This window comes from Xiphophorus maculatus, chromosome 8 (assembly GCF_002775205.1).
Source record: "Xiphophorus maculatus strain JP 163 A chromosome 8, X_maculatus-5.0-male, whole genome shotgun sequence".
NCBI lineage: Eukaryota > Metazoa > Chordata > Actinopteri > Cyprinodontiformes > Poeciliidae > Xiphophorus > Xiphophorus maculatus.
In genome coordinates this window covers 19,271,290-19,285,134 of record NC_036450.1, presented here as the reverse complement: position 1 = coordinate 19,285,134, position 13,845 = coordinate 19,271,290, and the positions used below count along the sequence as shown (strand labels likewise).

The following is a 13,845-nucleotide window of genomic DNA, read 5'->3' as shown; positions in this document are numbered from 1 at the left end:
ATCCCTTTTTAACTTTTCAGTTTTTTTAAATCCACATTCGACCCCGTCAGATCTCGAATCCGTGTACCTGAACTCGGTGGGCGTGATTGGCAGAAGCAGGCCCCCGTAAACACACATTCGCTCACGCACACAAACGCACGCAAAGAAAAATACACACAGATGGTGGCGTAAGAGACAATATGCTTTCGCTGGCTCTCTCCGCGACCGTTAATAAAACATGTAGTTGCTGAGACATTATTTCTAGGCGAGCCCATCTCCAAACTATGGAAGCCCATTTCCGCCACTCTGTTAAAAAAAAAATAATAATAAATTATCTCATTATAATGAGATAGTACCTCAAAATAATGAGATAGTATCTCATTATGAGATACTATCTCAAAATAATGAGATAGTAACTCAAAATAATGAGATAATTTTTTTTTTACAGTGTTTAATCAGACTGTTACTCAATGATTACATACTATTAATAAATAACCGTTCATTTTAAATAATCAACACAGATAGTCTGATGAATTTTACTTTTTGAATTATTCCTAAATAAAATCAACTAAATCCAATTTAACTTCAATTCTATTTCATTTTTGAGACTTCTTTTACTTTTTTTAAACGATGCATGCAAAAAAAGAGTATGGCAATTTACAATAGTGCAAATCTACAGAGGGCTTCGCAGAGACAAACTTAGAAATGGGAGCACAAAAGCATAAGTGATATAAAATATATTAAATAAAACTACAAGTGGACGATTATTTTGGTTTTAACATTCATCAATGAGCAATTCCATTAATATTTCAGTCAGGCATCCATGTTTCAATATATTTCAGAGATTCCCAATACCATTGGAATTCAGATTTTTAAAATAATTAAAAACTGGGGATTACCTTAGCTCTCTTTGTTTATGAATAAACCTTTTTACCAGACAAAATATTAATTACAGCACAGTTGTAGATATTTGTTATTCAATAATACTCCAATTATTCAGCTTAAATGACAGTTTTTTTTCTGTCACCAAATTCGCAGACTATTTCATTTTTCCTGCTTATTCTACTCATTACATTTCAGTAACTGTTCTCCAATTGAACTCATATTTCTGCAAATTTCAGCAAGAGCATTTAATGAATGCAACATGTGCCCTTATAACATACAGTTAAGAAGCTACTTGTTAAAGACACTTCCATTTTTATAGAAAATGCAATTGTTCTTGTTACGTTCTAAGACTTTAAACATATATCTATAAAATAATCTTTAAAGAAGACAGCATCAGAAATGAGAAAAATTATACAATTAAAATGGGAGACACCAAATTATTGAAGACAATAATCACACATTCTTTGTGCAATCAAGAATAATAAATGCATGAAAATAGTTTACAGATGGTATTACATTTCCTGTAATGGACAAAGGTATCTTAATGCATCTGAAAAGCTTGTAGACAGCTAAAAATAAGACTGTTTAATATAATTTGAAACAAATGACAACATCGGTTTCAATCTCATTTTGCTTTTAAGACAAATCTGTCAACACTTCCGACCCCCTCCCCTCATCACCTACCCCCCCTAATTATTCATATTCATATTCATAACCTGTCATATTGAAGTTTGACAAGAGGCTGTACCTACTGTACATGTTGGTTCCACAGCTTCCCCTGAAAATATGGATAAAATCAATCATTACAGAGTAAAAGTAATTTGAAGAGGGAGAAGCATATAAACAAGTCAAGTCAATGACGAGTCAATGACATGATGCAATCTGCATTTTTAACTCGGATAACTTAACTTTTTTTTGTGACTTGTATTATACATTTAAATTGCTGCACTATATAATAAGTAGAATAGAAATGACTTTTTTTTGGTAAATTGTCTTGAGATTACCTATTGTAAATTAGTGTTATACAAATCAACTGAATTGCATTTAGAAATGTGACTGGACTTAAGAGAAATTATACAGTGTTTTATAGGTTGATGAAAGCAAAGATTGGTATGTTTTTCTGCAGAGCCATCCTCTCAGCAGCAGTGCAGCTGCTGTGCCACAAGTGATGCGGACAGAGAACGCTCTCCACCCCACAGCAGTAATAGCTGCTAACCTTAACAGGTTCATTTACTGTTACCCAACATGATGTAGCATTTAAGGTAACATTAGCTTTTGTTTAATTGGGACAAAAAAGCTAAGCTAAACTTACTCAATGGATTGAGTTAATGTTATGCTAACATACCGCAACATGGCAACCAAAGAATTTAAGCTAACATTACATTATTTTTTTTTTAACTAAAACCTAAACCACCCGTATTTAATGGGTTAAGTCGTGTTAACCAACACGCTAGCGTAAGCCATCATAATAATAATATTTAAGCTAACAGCTTTCTTTTTGACTAATGTTAGCTTATGCACTCTTGTTACTGCAGTATGGGTTAAAAGTTGTTGCTCTCTTTAATACTGAAATACTTCAATATATATTATACTTTACCTTTGTAAGCATGATCATGCACTTAAACTCAAATATTTATGCAAATTACAGCAGTAGCGTTCAGCACTCACTACATTTTCAAAGGAAATGCAAGTGATCAAGTGACTTTGTAAGGAATTAATCAAACATATATCTATGTGTAGAGATTAAATTAGTTTCAACTTTAAGAAAAGATAGTGATCTTTAATAGAAAACAGCCACAGCAGAAAATAGAAAAATTATACAACTACGACAAGCTACACACCAAATTATTGGAGAGAATAATCACACATACTTTGTACAATCAAGCACAATCAATGAAGGAAAATATGTATATTGCATTTTCTAAGCAAAAGGGCATATTAATTTATTTGAAAAGCTTTTATATAGACTGGTTAATATAATTTGAAACAAATAACAGCATCAGTTTCAGTCTAGTTTTGCTTTAAAGACAAACCTATCAAAGATTTTTTTTTAATACAGTAAATTTCAAAGTGCAAAACAATTACCGTAATGAAAATCTACAAAGAGTGCACAACAGCACATTTTATTTTGGATTAAAAATGTATTAAAGTAAACCTCATTCACCCCACTCATTCTTTCCATACAGAATAATGCAAATCAATACTTCAAATTCATATTGTACATCTCTAAGTATCCAAATGCCAAGATCCAAATTATCACATTTAACAAATTAGAAACTTAAACCATTTTCCCACGTTATAAACAAGAAAGCCCTCCAGTTTTCATCTAAATGACTTTTATAATGAAACTCAACATAGGACAAATATGGAAAATAGTTCTACGGCTTTTCACCTATGTGACACCTCATGTGCCGAGTTAAATTCTGTTTATGACTAAAACTTTTTCCACAGTTCCCACATGAAAACGGCTTTTCACCAGTGTGAATCATCATGTGCGAAGTTAAATTCTGTTTTTGACTAAAACTTTTTCCACAGTTCCCACATGAAAACGGCTTTTCACCAGTGTGAATCATCATGTGCTGAGTTAAAGCCCGTTTTTGACTAAAACTCTGTCCACAGTTCCCACATGAAAACGGTTTTTCACCAGTGTGAATCATCATGTGCTGAGTTAAATTCTGTTTTCGACTAAAACTTTGTCCACAGTTCCCACATGAAAACGGCTTTTCACCAGTGTGAATCATCATGTGCTGAGTTAAAGCCCGTTTTTGACTAAAACTCTGTCCACAGTTCCCACATGAAAACGGTTTTTCACCAGTGTGAATCATCATGTGCTGAGTTAAATTCTGTTTTCGACTAAAACTTTGTCCACAGTTCCCACATGAAAACGGCTTTTCACCAGTGTGAATCATCATGTGCCGAGTTAAATTCTGTTCATGACTAAAACTTTTTCCACAGTTCCCACATGGAAACGGCTTTTCACCGGTGTGAATCATCATGTGCCAAGTTAAATCCTGTTTTTGACTAAAACTTTGTCCACAGTTCCCACATGGAAACGGCTTTTCACCAGTGTGAATCATCATGTGCCGAGTTAAAGTCTGTTTTTGACTGAAACTCTGTCCACAGTTCCCACATGAAAACGGTTTTTCACCGGTGTGAATCATCATGTGCTGAGTTAAATTCTGTTTTCGACTAAAACTTTGTCCACAGTTCCCACATGAAAATGGCTGTTCACCAGTGTGAATCATCATGTGCCGAGTTAAATGATGCTTTTGACTAAAACTTTGTCCACAGTTCCCACATGAAAACGGCTTTTCACCAGTGTGAATCATCATGTGCCGAGTTAAATTCTGTTTATGACTAAAACTTTTTCCACAGTTCACACATGAAAACGGCTTTTCACCAGTGTGAATCATCATGTGCCGAGTTAAATTCTGTTTATGACTAAAACTTTTTCCACAGTTCACACATGGAAACGGCTTTTCACCAGTGTGAATTCTAATATGATCATTGAGAGCATATTTGGCAGTGAAACGTTTTTCACAGATGACACATGAGAAAGGTTTGCTTCTTTCCTGATTTTTCTTCTCAGCTGCAGCAGCTTCCTGGAAGTTGACTTGGTTCCCGTTTGGTTCTGATTCAGAGTCTTGTGTTTGCTCATAAACAGTAGCCCCCATAAAGGTATCAGTCTCCTGTTTTGATGCAACCTGTTCTTCACTCTGACTGCAGTAAACTTCTTTCTCTTCCACTTTTTTCTGCTGATGTTTTAGATCCTCCTGCTCTTCTTTTCTCTGTTGATCATCTGGCTCTTCCTGTTCTTGTTTCCCCTGCAGAGGTTCTAACTCCTCCTGGTCCAGAGTGGAGCTCCTCTCCAGGTCACATAGCTTCTTATAAACGTTATGTCGTTGGCGATCTAGAGAAGAAAACAGAAAAAAGAGGAATTGTTAACTTTATTTATTGAAGTAAATGAGAGAAGACTTTAATTTAATCCCAAATTTGTAATTGGAAATTTTTAATTAAGTGCAAGTTATAATTATTTCTGTTATTTAGGAATTATTACATTTTATGTTGGTTATGTTAGTTAAATGTCAGTTTTATATTCAGGATTTATTGTTGCCAGTGGGAAACTATGTAAACTAATTTACACTAATCTAATCTATTTATACATACAATAGATTAGATTGTATGTATAAATAGATACATACCTTTTAAAGATACTGAAGACCTTTTAAAGAACATATGTACAAGATATTTTACTTATAGTTGATTATTAAAGTATTTTATGGACCTTACCAAGCTCCGCCCACAACCGACCCACGTGACCGCAAGTCTCACAAACAAAGCCTCACAGCGCGTTGTTTCTACGTAAACATGACTGGATTAGTGCATCATTTCTACCGGATTTTCACAATATATCAGCTACTAAATGGACAGAGGAACTAACAAGTTCATGTCATCATCTCGGAGGAGGTTACTGGTTTCTCAGTCACAAGCTGGTTGCAAACCTGAGGCCAGCAGGTGTCAGTCAGTTATGGTAGATCTGAAATTTGGTTTGATGACGTCAATATGAGAATCTGCAGACTGACAGGAGGAACCAAAGAGCTCTGTAAAGGTAAAGGCAAATCTTCTGAAGTTGGGATATAATTAATTTAATTTCACATAATTACCTCGGTAGAAGCCATTTGTTTGTTAAAATTTTATGAAATATATTTGTTCTATTTGATGTTTGTTGTGAATGACTAAACTCACAAAGGAACGAGGTCATTAGTCCAACGTTTAGAAACTACAGCGGCTGTAATGCGCCACAGCAAAGGTAAACAAAGGTAAAATAACCCGAACAGGTGATCAACTCAAAACCACTAGTACCTTTTTACTCTCTCTCTCTCTTTGTAGTTTAATCACACCTGTTACCGTGGCAACCGCCTGCGCCCCGAAACATAACATTCAGTCCGTTACGATATCAAGTTTCCAGGCTTGATATTTATTTTCCGAAAGTTAGAAAAAATGTCTGGCCACAATCGTTGCCGGCGAGACGGAGCAACAAACGTTGGTGTTTCCTACCTATTCGGTGTAAGATGATCTGGGGAGTCCGGGAAAAAGCCAGCAGTCTGCGCTGATCGTCCATCTCTTCCTCCGACTCGACGGTTACTTCGTTAAACTCTGTGAATGTTTCTTCCGCAGCACTTAACCACTTGTTCATGAACTTGTGCTGGACCGAAGACATTTTTAAACATTCACACGTTAAACAAAACAGACCATGTGCCCTCCGTCTTCATCCTCGACAACGGCTTCTTCTTCTTCTTCTTCTTCTTCTTCTTCGATTTTTTTTGGCGGTTGGCAAATCTATGGAAGCCCGTTTCCGCCACTCTGTTAAAAAAATTATCTCATTATAATGAGATAGATACTATCTCATTATTTTGAGATACTATCTCATTATTTTGAGATACTATCTCATTATTTTGAGATACTATCTCATTATAATGAGATAATTTATTTTTATTTTTTTTAACAGAGTGGCGGAAACGGGCTTCCATACCAAACAAAGCTGCCCGCCTAATAATCCAGATTTGAATTTTATCCGCATCGTGTTCTGTTTCATCATTTGTGTTCCCTGAATGGGTCGTGTGGAAGTTCGTACCCTCCCAGCCCCCCCCCCCCCCCCCCCAAGGGGGCGGAAGCAACCCTTGGGACGTTCACTTTCTTATTAATTGAATTTTAAAGTGACCTTGCAGTGATATTGATCTGCATTTGATGAAACCCACAGTGACACACACCAAGAGAGACACATCAATCCTGCCTTATGCATCCTTCACAAGCTCAAGGTTAGCGTGTAGTACCAAAGTAAGCAGCGAGTCAGAGTGCTTCCTTGTGTGCAATATTTGTCAGAGTTGTGCGATGGCTGAAGTTCAGGAGTTGTGCTGAGCCAGCCAATAACAGGGAAGGAGGGAGGAGGTACGTCCAAAGTGCTCGGCAAAGCCTGATTGACTTTGTTGTGGACAGGATATGGAATTGAAAGAGAAAGGAAGCGGGATTCTCTTTTTATTTCTTTTTCCGGGATTCAAAGTAAAAGCAAAGGAAGAAAGCCAGGCGTGACAAAGGAAGGAGACTGCTTTGACCTATTTTTCCGAGTTTGAATGCTGCTTGCCCTCAAGTCCTCCACTAGCAGCTCCCTCTACTGGCTCAAAATTGGCAGCACAACTAACAATTAGCACCATTAGTGGCTTTTATTCCTCATTAGTTGCAATAAAAGTTTTTTTCTTACAAATTACTTGCCTTGAAGCACACTCATCCATCACTTTCCCTGTTAAGAGCAGCTGCCAGTGTGAATTATTGCCTTCAACAGTGAAGCAGATGACAGCAGATTGCAGGGAACAGCTCAGAGCTGTACCTACATGACCAGTCGGGTTTAGAGATTTTTTTTTTTTCTTCCCTGCTCGTTTCAACCTCAGTGCCAGGATTATGTCGGATCACATGCGACAGCATACGGGGCAAGTTTGGTGCATGTTTCAGCGTCACACCCACGGGTTGCGAGAACGAGGCAGCGACTGCGTGTGTCCATGCGTGGGAGTGTGCCCGGCTGTCTGCATGGGAGTGTGAGGGCAAGGAAGGTGGGGGAGGGGGAAAGGGGACGGGGAAACCAAAAAAAAAAAAAAAAATACGTGGCAGGCGATTCTGTTTCTAATTGTGATGTTTTTTCAAATCCGTCCCTTTTGGTTTGCCACCTGTTTCGAGATGTGAGGGTCTAATCATGTCTTGTGTTTATTCTTTTCTCATAAAGACAAAATATGTTGCACTAATGTACACTAGACCCCAGAACAAGGAGGCAATATATATATGTTTGCATTCCTGGATTTGTTGTGTTGTTTGATACCATGCTTTGCAAATGCATTCACTCTCTTTTGACATCTTCACATGTAGTCGCATTACTACAAACTTCAATGTACCTTATTGAGGATTTTATGTAATAAGCCAACACAAAGTAAAGCCATGCAAAGTGGAGGCTTTACTAAAATAGAAACATGACATATATACATAGAAAAATCTTAAAAGTGTGGTGTGTATTTGAGTTCGGACAACATTTTCTTGTCATGGCCTCGTATTGTTTTTTGCATGAATGATGCTCTCTTTGCTTTGATACAAGGGAGGCTTGTCACTGCTGGCGTTTTAAGACACCTCTCATAACGTTATTTCATGAAGTAAACAATTGTGGATTAATTTATCGAAAGTCTTTTTTTGTGTGTGACTGCAATAACAGCTGCAGGCCTTTTGGGTCATGTCAAGCTTTCCAGACACTAAATGTTTGCATCTTTGCTACAACTCTCAAATTGTGTCGGACTGGATGGGGAACATCTGTGAACATCTATCTTCAAATCTTGGCAATAATTCTCAACTGGATTTAGTTCTGGATGAATACGCTTCAATCTCAGTCACCCCATTGCAGCGTTTGTCGTCGCTTCCAGCCCAGTCTCAAATCTTAGGCTAATTCCTGCAGGATCTCTTTTGGGATTGCCCTAATTTTTGGTTGATCCAACTCTGGCTTACCTCCTGTTTCTGCTGAAGAAAAGCATCTCTGCAGCATGCTGCGGCCGCCAAGGTGCGACAAAAGAGATGATGTGGTGCTCAGGAGTTTGTGTTACTTTCTAATGGAAGAGTGGTAGTTGTGCCTCGCTATTTTCATTTCCAAAAGATGCAACAACCTGTCCCTGCTTTAAGCTTCCCATCTTTCCCTAACGTGTGTGCTGAGTTCCTTTGTCTTCATGATTCTGTTTCTTCACTAATTATCTCTAACAAGTCTCCAAGGCCTACACAGAACTGCTTTATTTATACTGCAAATACTGTAAATTGCACACAAGTGGTCAAGTGGATTTTCTAAGCAGATGGCTTCAGAAGGCAATTGGTTTAACTGGATTCTATTTAGGAGTACCAATATAATTGGACAAAATTTAAATCTAGATGTACTTCAAGAAATAAATATAAAAGTTCACCACATGTTTTGAGATTTTAATTTGCGAAATGTTCGCTGGAGATAGACACCAGCACCCCTCCCGACCCCACTAGGGACAAGGGTGTTAGAAAATGGATGGATGGATTAGAAAATAGAAAAATTTGCAAATAGATTTTACATCAATGGGTAATTTTCCTTTCACTTCACAGCTCTGGACTACTTTGAGTTGATCTATCATAGTTGTAATGTGACAGCGTCTAAAATCCCCGGGGTGTGAATGCATTGAGTAGACGCAGCAGCAGGTCAGATTCGGAGGCAGCAGTCCACCACAAGTCTCAACTTTCTGCTTCTTGACATTTGCAGAGACAGAAAATTGTTAGAGAGCCTCCAATCATTTCAGACATTCATCACGGAACTCGGTTCTGCTGATTGTGTGCTTCGCTGCCAAATGCAAGGGTTAATAGCCATTGATTGCCGGCCGTTAATCACCGTCGCTCGCTGTTACATGGCGGAGGCTTATTGATTCCCCATTGATCAGCGAGGGCTCCACCACTTCCAGCACTTTGCCCGTGAGCTCACTGTCATTTAGCACTTTGCTGGTGCAATATTGTCTCTATGACACCCCAGGCATCTGCGTTGCTCAGTCACTCCCTGGTGTCACATGTCTGCTGCATTACAGAAGCACCAGTCAGCAAAACTCTTATTCGCACAAAAGTGGAGGGAAAACCCAACAAAGTGGAGTTAATGGACCTGAGCTGGGCTGAGGCCTTCAGGGTCACCTTTGCTGGCTCGTCGAGGTAGTACGTAAAGCCTTTGTTTTTATTTTATTTTCTTTTTTTTTGACTTCTCAAAATTCAGCTCTCTGTCCAAGCGGGGTGTGGTGTGAATTAAGAATAGAAGTTTACTGTCACCTCCCTCCCTTCCTTGTTCTCTCAACTCTCCATCTCTTTCTTATTGGTGTGGCTCACTCTTGCCTCCATTAAAACTCTGTCCAAAGCAACGAGTTTATAGTCAGGGTGCATGTCTCAGAGGGGTGTGTGTGTGTGTGTGGGGGGGGGGGGGTGCATGTGTATATCTTGTGCGTTTTATGAACACAGATTGGATCGTGGGGGTGTGTGTGTGTGACTAGTAAGACTTTGAGGTATCCTTTGACAGCTGCGAATTTAATAAGCAAATGTTAAAGGTAGGAGGAGGTGGAGGGGTGCGCGGGGCTGCACTTATGAAATATGAATGACTGTATCTGCATCTTCTTCAGCAGGCCTCGGATCGTCTCTGGTTTGCATTTCCCCAGCTTCTCCCAGAAACGGATGCACAGTCTTTTTTAGCAGGGATGTCGTGCCCAATATAAATATATGGTCTTGACTTGAATAAATGAGCTGCAGAGAGTTTTAATAAGTTTCATCATGTGTTAGCATAAAGGACCGATTCCCTTTGGTTTGTAACTTTTACACGCATACCGCAAAGTTGCTCCATGAGGATAAAGTCCAAAATAGTTAAGTTCTTTGCTCAATTTTAGTTTTTTTTAAGGCAATATTAACATTTTTTTTGGCTTCATTTTGATGCAAAGACATATTTTCTGGTGTGTGGTTAATTTGAGAACCATCTGGTACCTCAGAATGGAGGTATTTTACGTTTTTATTTTTGTTGACTGTATTTATTTATTTTTTCTACATGCATATGTTTTATATTATTCCTTTTCTTTTTCTTCAACACTCTAGAGATGACTGCAAACAGAAACACAACAATCTTACATTATCTCCGGCCAGTTCTTCAAAATCATTCATAACCTCTGAGGTACCACCTGGAAGTTTTAGGCATAAAACGTTAAATATTTAAGGAAAGCTGCATTAGAACGGTCACAGCATACAAATTCACCTTCAGACGTTCATGCGTTATTTTGATCTGTTGAGTTTTATTGCACATAATAATAAAGTTTGCATCTTACAGGACACTTTAATGTTATGAAAATGCAATGCAGATTTTTTTTTAAATCAGTGATGCCAGATCAAATGTTGCCACAATCATATCGGAAGATAGGATTGGAAGAAGCATCAGCGCATACGCAGTAGTTTTACATGCGGAGCTAAAAACTATTTCCAAAAAGTTTTGCAGTTATATGTTGCTTCCAGAGGATCATAGGAATTTTGATGGGTAAGACCGTCAATAAGATCTTTTGCGCTTTTTTGAGTATAGTGTAACTTGAAATTTGTCGCCACTTATTGATCTGCTTACATCTAGGTTATGCCTCCTTTGTCAGCGCCAACTAATAAGCTTCTCCTAATCTGAGTACATCAGATGAATGAAAATGAGTGACATAACAGAGGAAAGCATGGGATTCGGCGTGAAACTTTTCACTCCAGAGTAGACAAACATCCCGGCTGGAGTGTTGGTTCCCCAACTTCTGTAAATTTCCTGCCTGATTTTGCATTCAGACTGTACCTTATAAGTAACATAAACATATGTGGTAAGAAATATTGCTCCGGATGGAGGAAAAATGTCTGCCTGCTTTCTAAAAACGCAATAAAAATTCACACCGACTCAGAAGCCGTTCATTAATTCAGGTCCTTACTCATGTTGTCAGTGAAGGACTGTCCGTTAGGAAAGCTATTCTCCTCTGGCTGGAATGCTCTCTATCTTCAACAAAGCAGGTTACAAACAATGTCATGTGGACTGCTGGATGTCTCTCAAAGCTTTAGCTGTGCAGGAATGCGTAGCCTGAGCTCACAGAAAACAGCCCTGCACACGCTGGAGTGCTGTGGCTTTTTTATGCCCATATTACCGGTGTGAGACTGCTAATGAGGGCTGTTGTGTGTGCCTATTACACCATCAGTTTTAGCCTTTAGAGTCTAGCGAGCAAGCAGCTAGTTCTCTGCTACAGTGGGAGTTGTTAAAAAAAAAGTGTGTGTGTGGGCGTGTGTGTGTGCGTGTAATTAGGGTCGAAAAAGAGCAGTGGAGGGGTTAAACTGAACACCACGACATCTGGGAGAACAGATGAGAGAAAGCTCTTTTCTCTATACAGTGATGCACAGAAGCTGGGTTCTTGTTCTTTCACATTTCATCATTGTGTTAGAGCTGCAGGCCAGGGAGGTGGGTGGAGGGGGGGGGGGTCAGGACCCTTCTTTTGGGACAAAAGAGGAAATTTTTTCTCAGAGATTAGTGGGGGTGGAATCAATGTGCACCGGAAATGGGGTGGTAGAGACAAAAACTAAAAAAGGTTTTACATCTCATGACCTTGTTTGACTCTGGATGAAATTTTCCCAGAATGTGACAATAAACTACTTTGAATGTTTTGCCACATTTTCTCATCAGAAGCTGACAAAATCTTCACCGCACACTGCTATATCGCAGGATAATTCAAGATTTTTTTTTTTTTACTCATTAATGTGAGTTCAGTCAAATTTGAGGGAAAATGCCAGACTCGAAAATCCGTTTTCAAGTCTGAATTTTGACCGGGCCGCTCTAACACATGAACATGTCTTAATCTAAATTGGAGCGCTGTAGCTCTCGCTGTGCGATAGGAGTTGTAGCAAAACCTCAAGCCCAGTTCAATCATTTTGCAAACCTCCAACAGGTTTGCAGCCTCTAAGTCTGTTCCATCATTCATACCATCGGATGGTCAGATTTGTGCATGACGAACAGCAATCCTGTCAACAGACTGTCTTGCTGGGGCTGTGAATCTCTGCAGCTCCCCCAGAGAAACCATAAGCCTCTAGGCTGCTTCTCTAATTAATACCCTTTTGAGTTGCGCAAAGTGATCTCCATTTGTGGATGATGGACTTAAGAGAGTTCTTTGATATATCCATAACTTTTCATGTTGTTTTATAACTTTACCATACTTTAAATTCCCTTCACAGCTCTATTTCTTACCTAACTTATGCATTCCTTGCTTTTTATCGTATGCTTTGTACATAAATGTTCTGTGAAAAACTCTCATGGAGCAGGTATATTTAACAAACTGCACACAGGCTGACTCCACCTCTTTTGTACAAACCTTTATTGAGATACACAACAATATATTTAGCAAAAAACAGAGTATCAGAGTGAAGGAAGCAGAGGCAATGTGTGAGCTACACTTTTCAGATTTTTGTCTGTAACATATTGAAAAGGATTCCCCCCTCCTTTTGTGTTGCTTTTTCACATTAAATCCCAATAAAATACATAGAATTTTACAGAGGTAAGATGAATTAAAAAAAAAAAAAGTTTGAGGGATATAAATCATTTTGTGAGGCTTTTCGATTGACTGAAATATAATCAATCTATATGTCTATCCAAGCAGTATTTCAGTGAATAATCTTATTACACAGTGATCCAAGTATTTCCGTTTGAGACTGGTTCACATTTCCAAAACTATATTCTAAAGCTCAGGCACTTTGCTAAGTTACTTTGAACTATAGAGCAACCTGCCACCTACCCAAGAAATATTCTCGTGGATCAGTGTTTCTGCTCCTCTGAAGTTTTCCGGCACCACTGCAGAGAGAAGCTTCTCTCGGTCTGCAGCTGCACTTTTCAATAAATATTCAGAGCGTAAAAGATTTTTCTCAGTCAAGCCGAGACGTTACCACAGGAACAGCGAAGCCTCTTGCAGGATGCTTGGTGTATGCAGTGTTGGTGTTTACAGCTACGAAGCAGAGTTCAAGTTTACCTTTTTCTGCAGGAACGCTTCTTTTTTTTTTTTTTTAGAAAAAGTTGAACACATCTGGAAGGAGCTGAGGTAGCAAGAGGGAATCAGACACAGAAGCAGTATGATGAGTTTTTGTTGTTGTTTTTTTCCATCTGTGTGGAATTAAAAACCTTATCCACATCAAATCAGGATCAAAATGTGAACAGCTGAAAAACGCATTAAGGAAAAAGTCTTGATCTTCTTTCACCATCCAACCTCAGATCCAATTGCTATTCACTGGTTTTTCACTGGTTGCCATTTTGTGGTGGTCGGTAGTGATCAACATTGGGTACCTCCTTCACAACTAGAAGCAGGCGTAGTTCTGCATGACTTCCTGTTTTGTTTTCAAAACTTAACATTTCTCAGATATTCTTGTGTT

The 13,845-nt window shown here is 38.6% G+C and overlaps 1 protein-coding gene across 1 annotated transcript; it reads right to left on the bottom strand.

Moving 5' to 3' along the window:
- Window positions 1-2,971: 2,971 nt before the first annotated feature.
- Window positions 2,972-4,774, bottom strand: LOC111609536 (gastrula zinc finger protein XlCGF8.2DB-like). Its single transcript, XM_023338638.1, has 2 exons — window positions 4,632-4,774; window positions 2,972-4,368 (listed from the first exon to the last, which is right to left on the bottom strand). Exons 1-2 carry the CDS (start codon window positions 4,661-4,663, stop codon window positions 3,243-3,245), a joined length of 1,158 nt encoding a protein of 385 aa, XP_023194406.1. The 5' UTR covers window positions 4,664-4,774; the 3' UTR covers window positions 2,972-3,242.
- Between the last annotated feature and the right edge of the window lie 9,071 nt (window positions 4,775-13,845).

Bases quoted from the DNA above. Each gene is read 5' to 3' on its own strand.
- LOC111609536 (XM_023338638.1), bottom strand. From the start codon at position 4,663: ATGATCAACAGAGAAAAGAAGAGCAGGAGGAT. The intron at 4,369-4,631 runs CTAAAACATCAG...TGCTCTCAATGA, and splicing joins GAAAAGAAGAGCAGGAGGAT to TCATATTAGAATTCACACTG.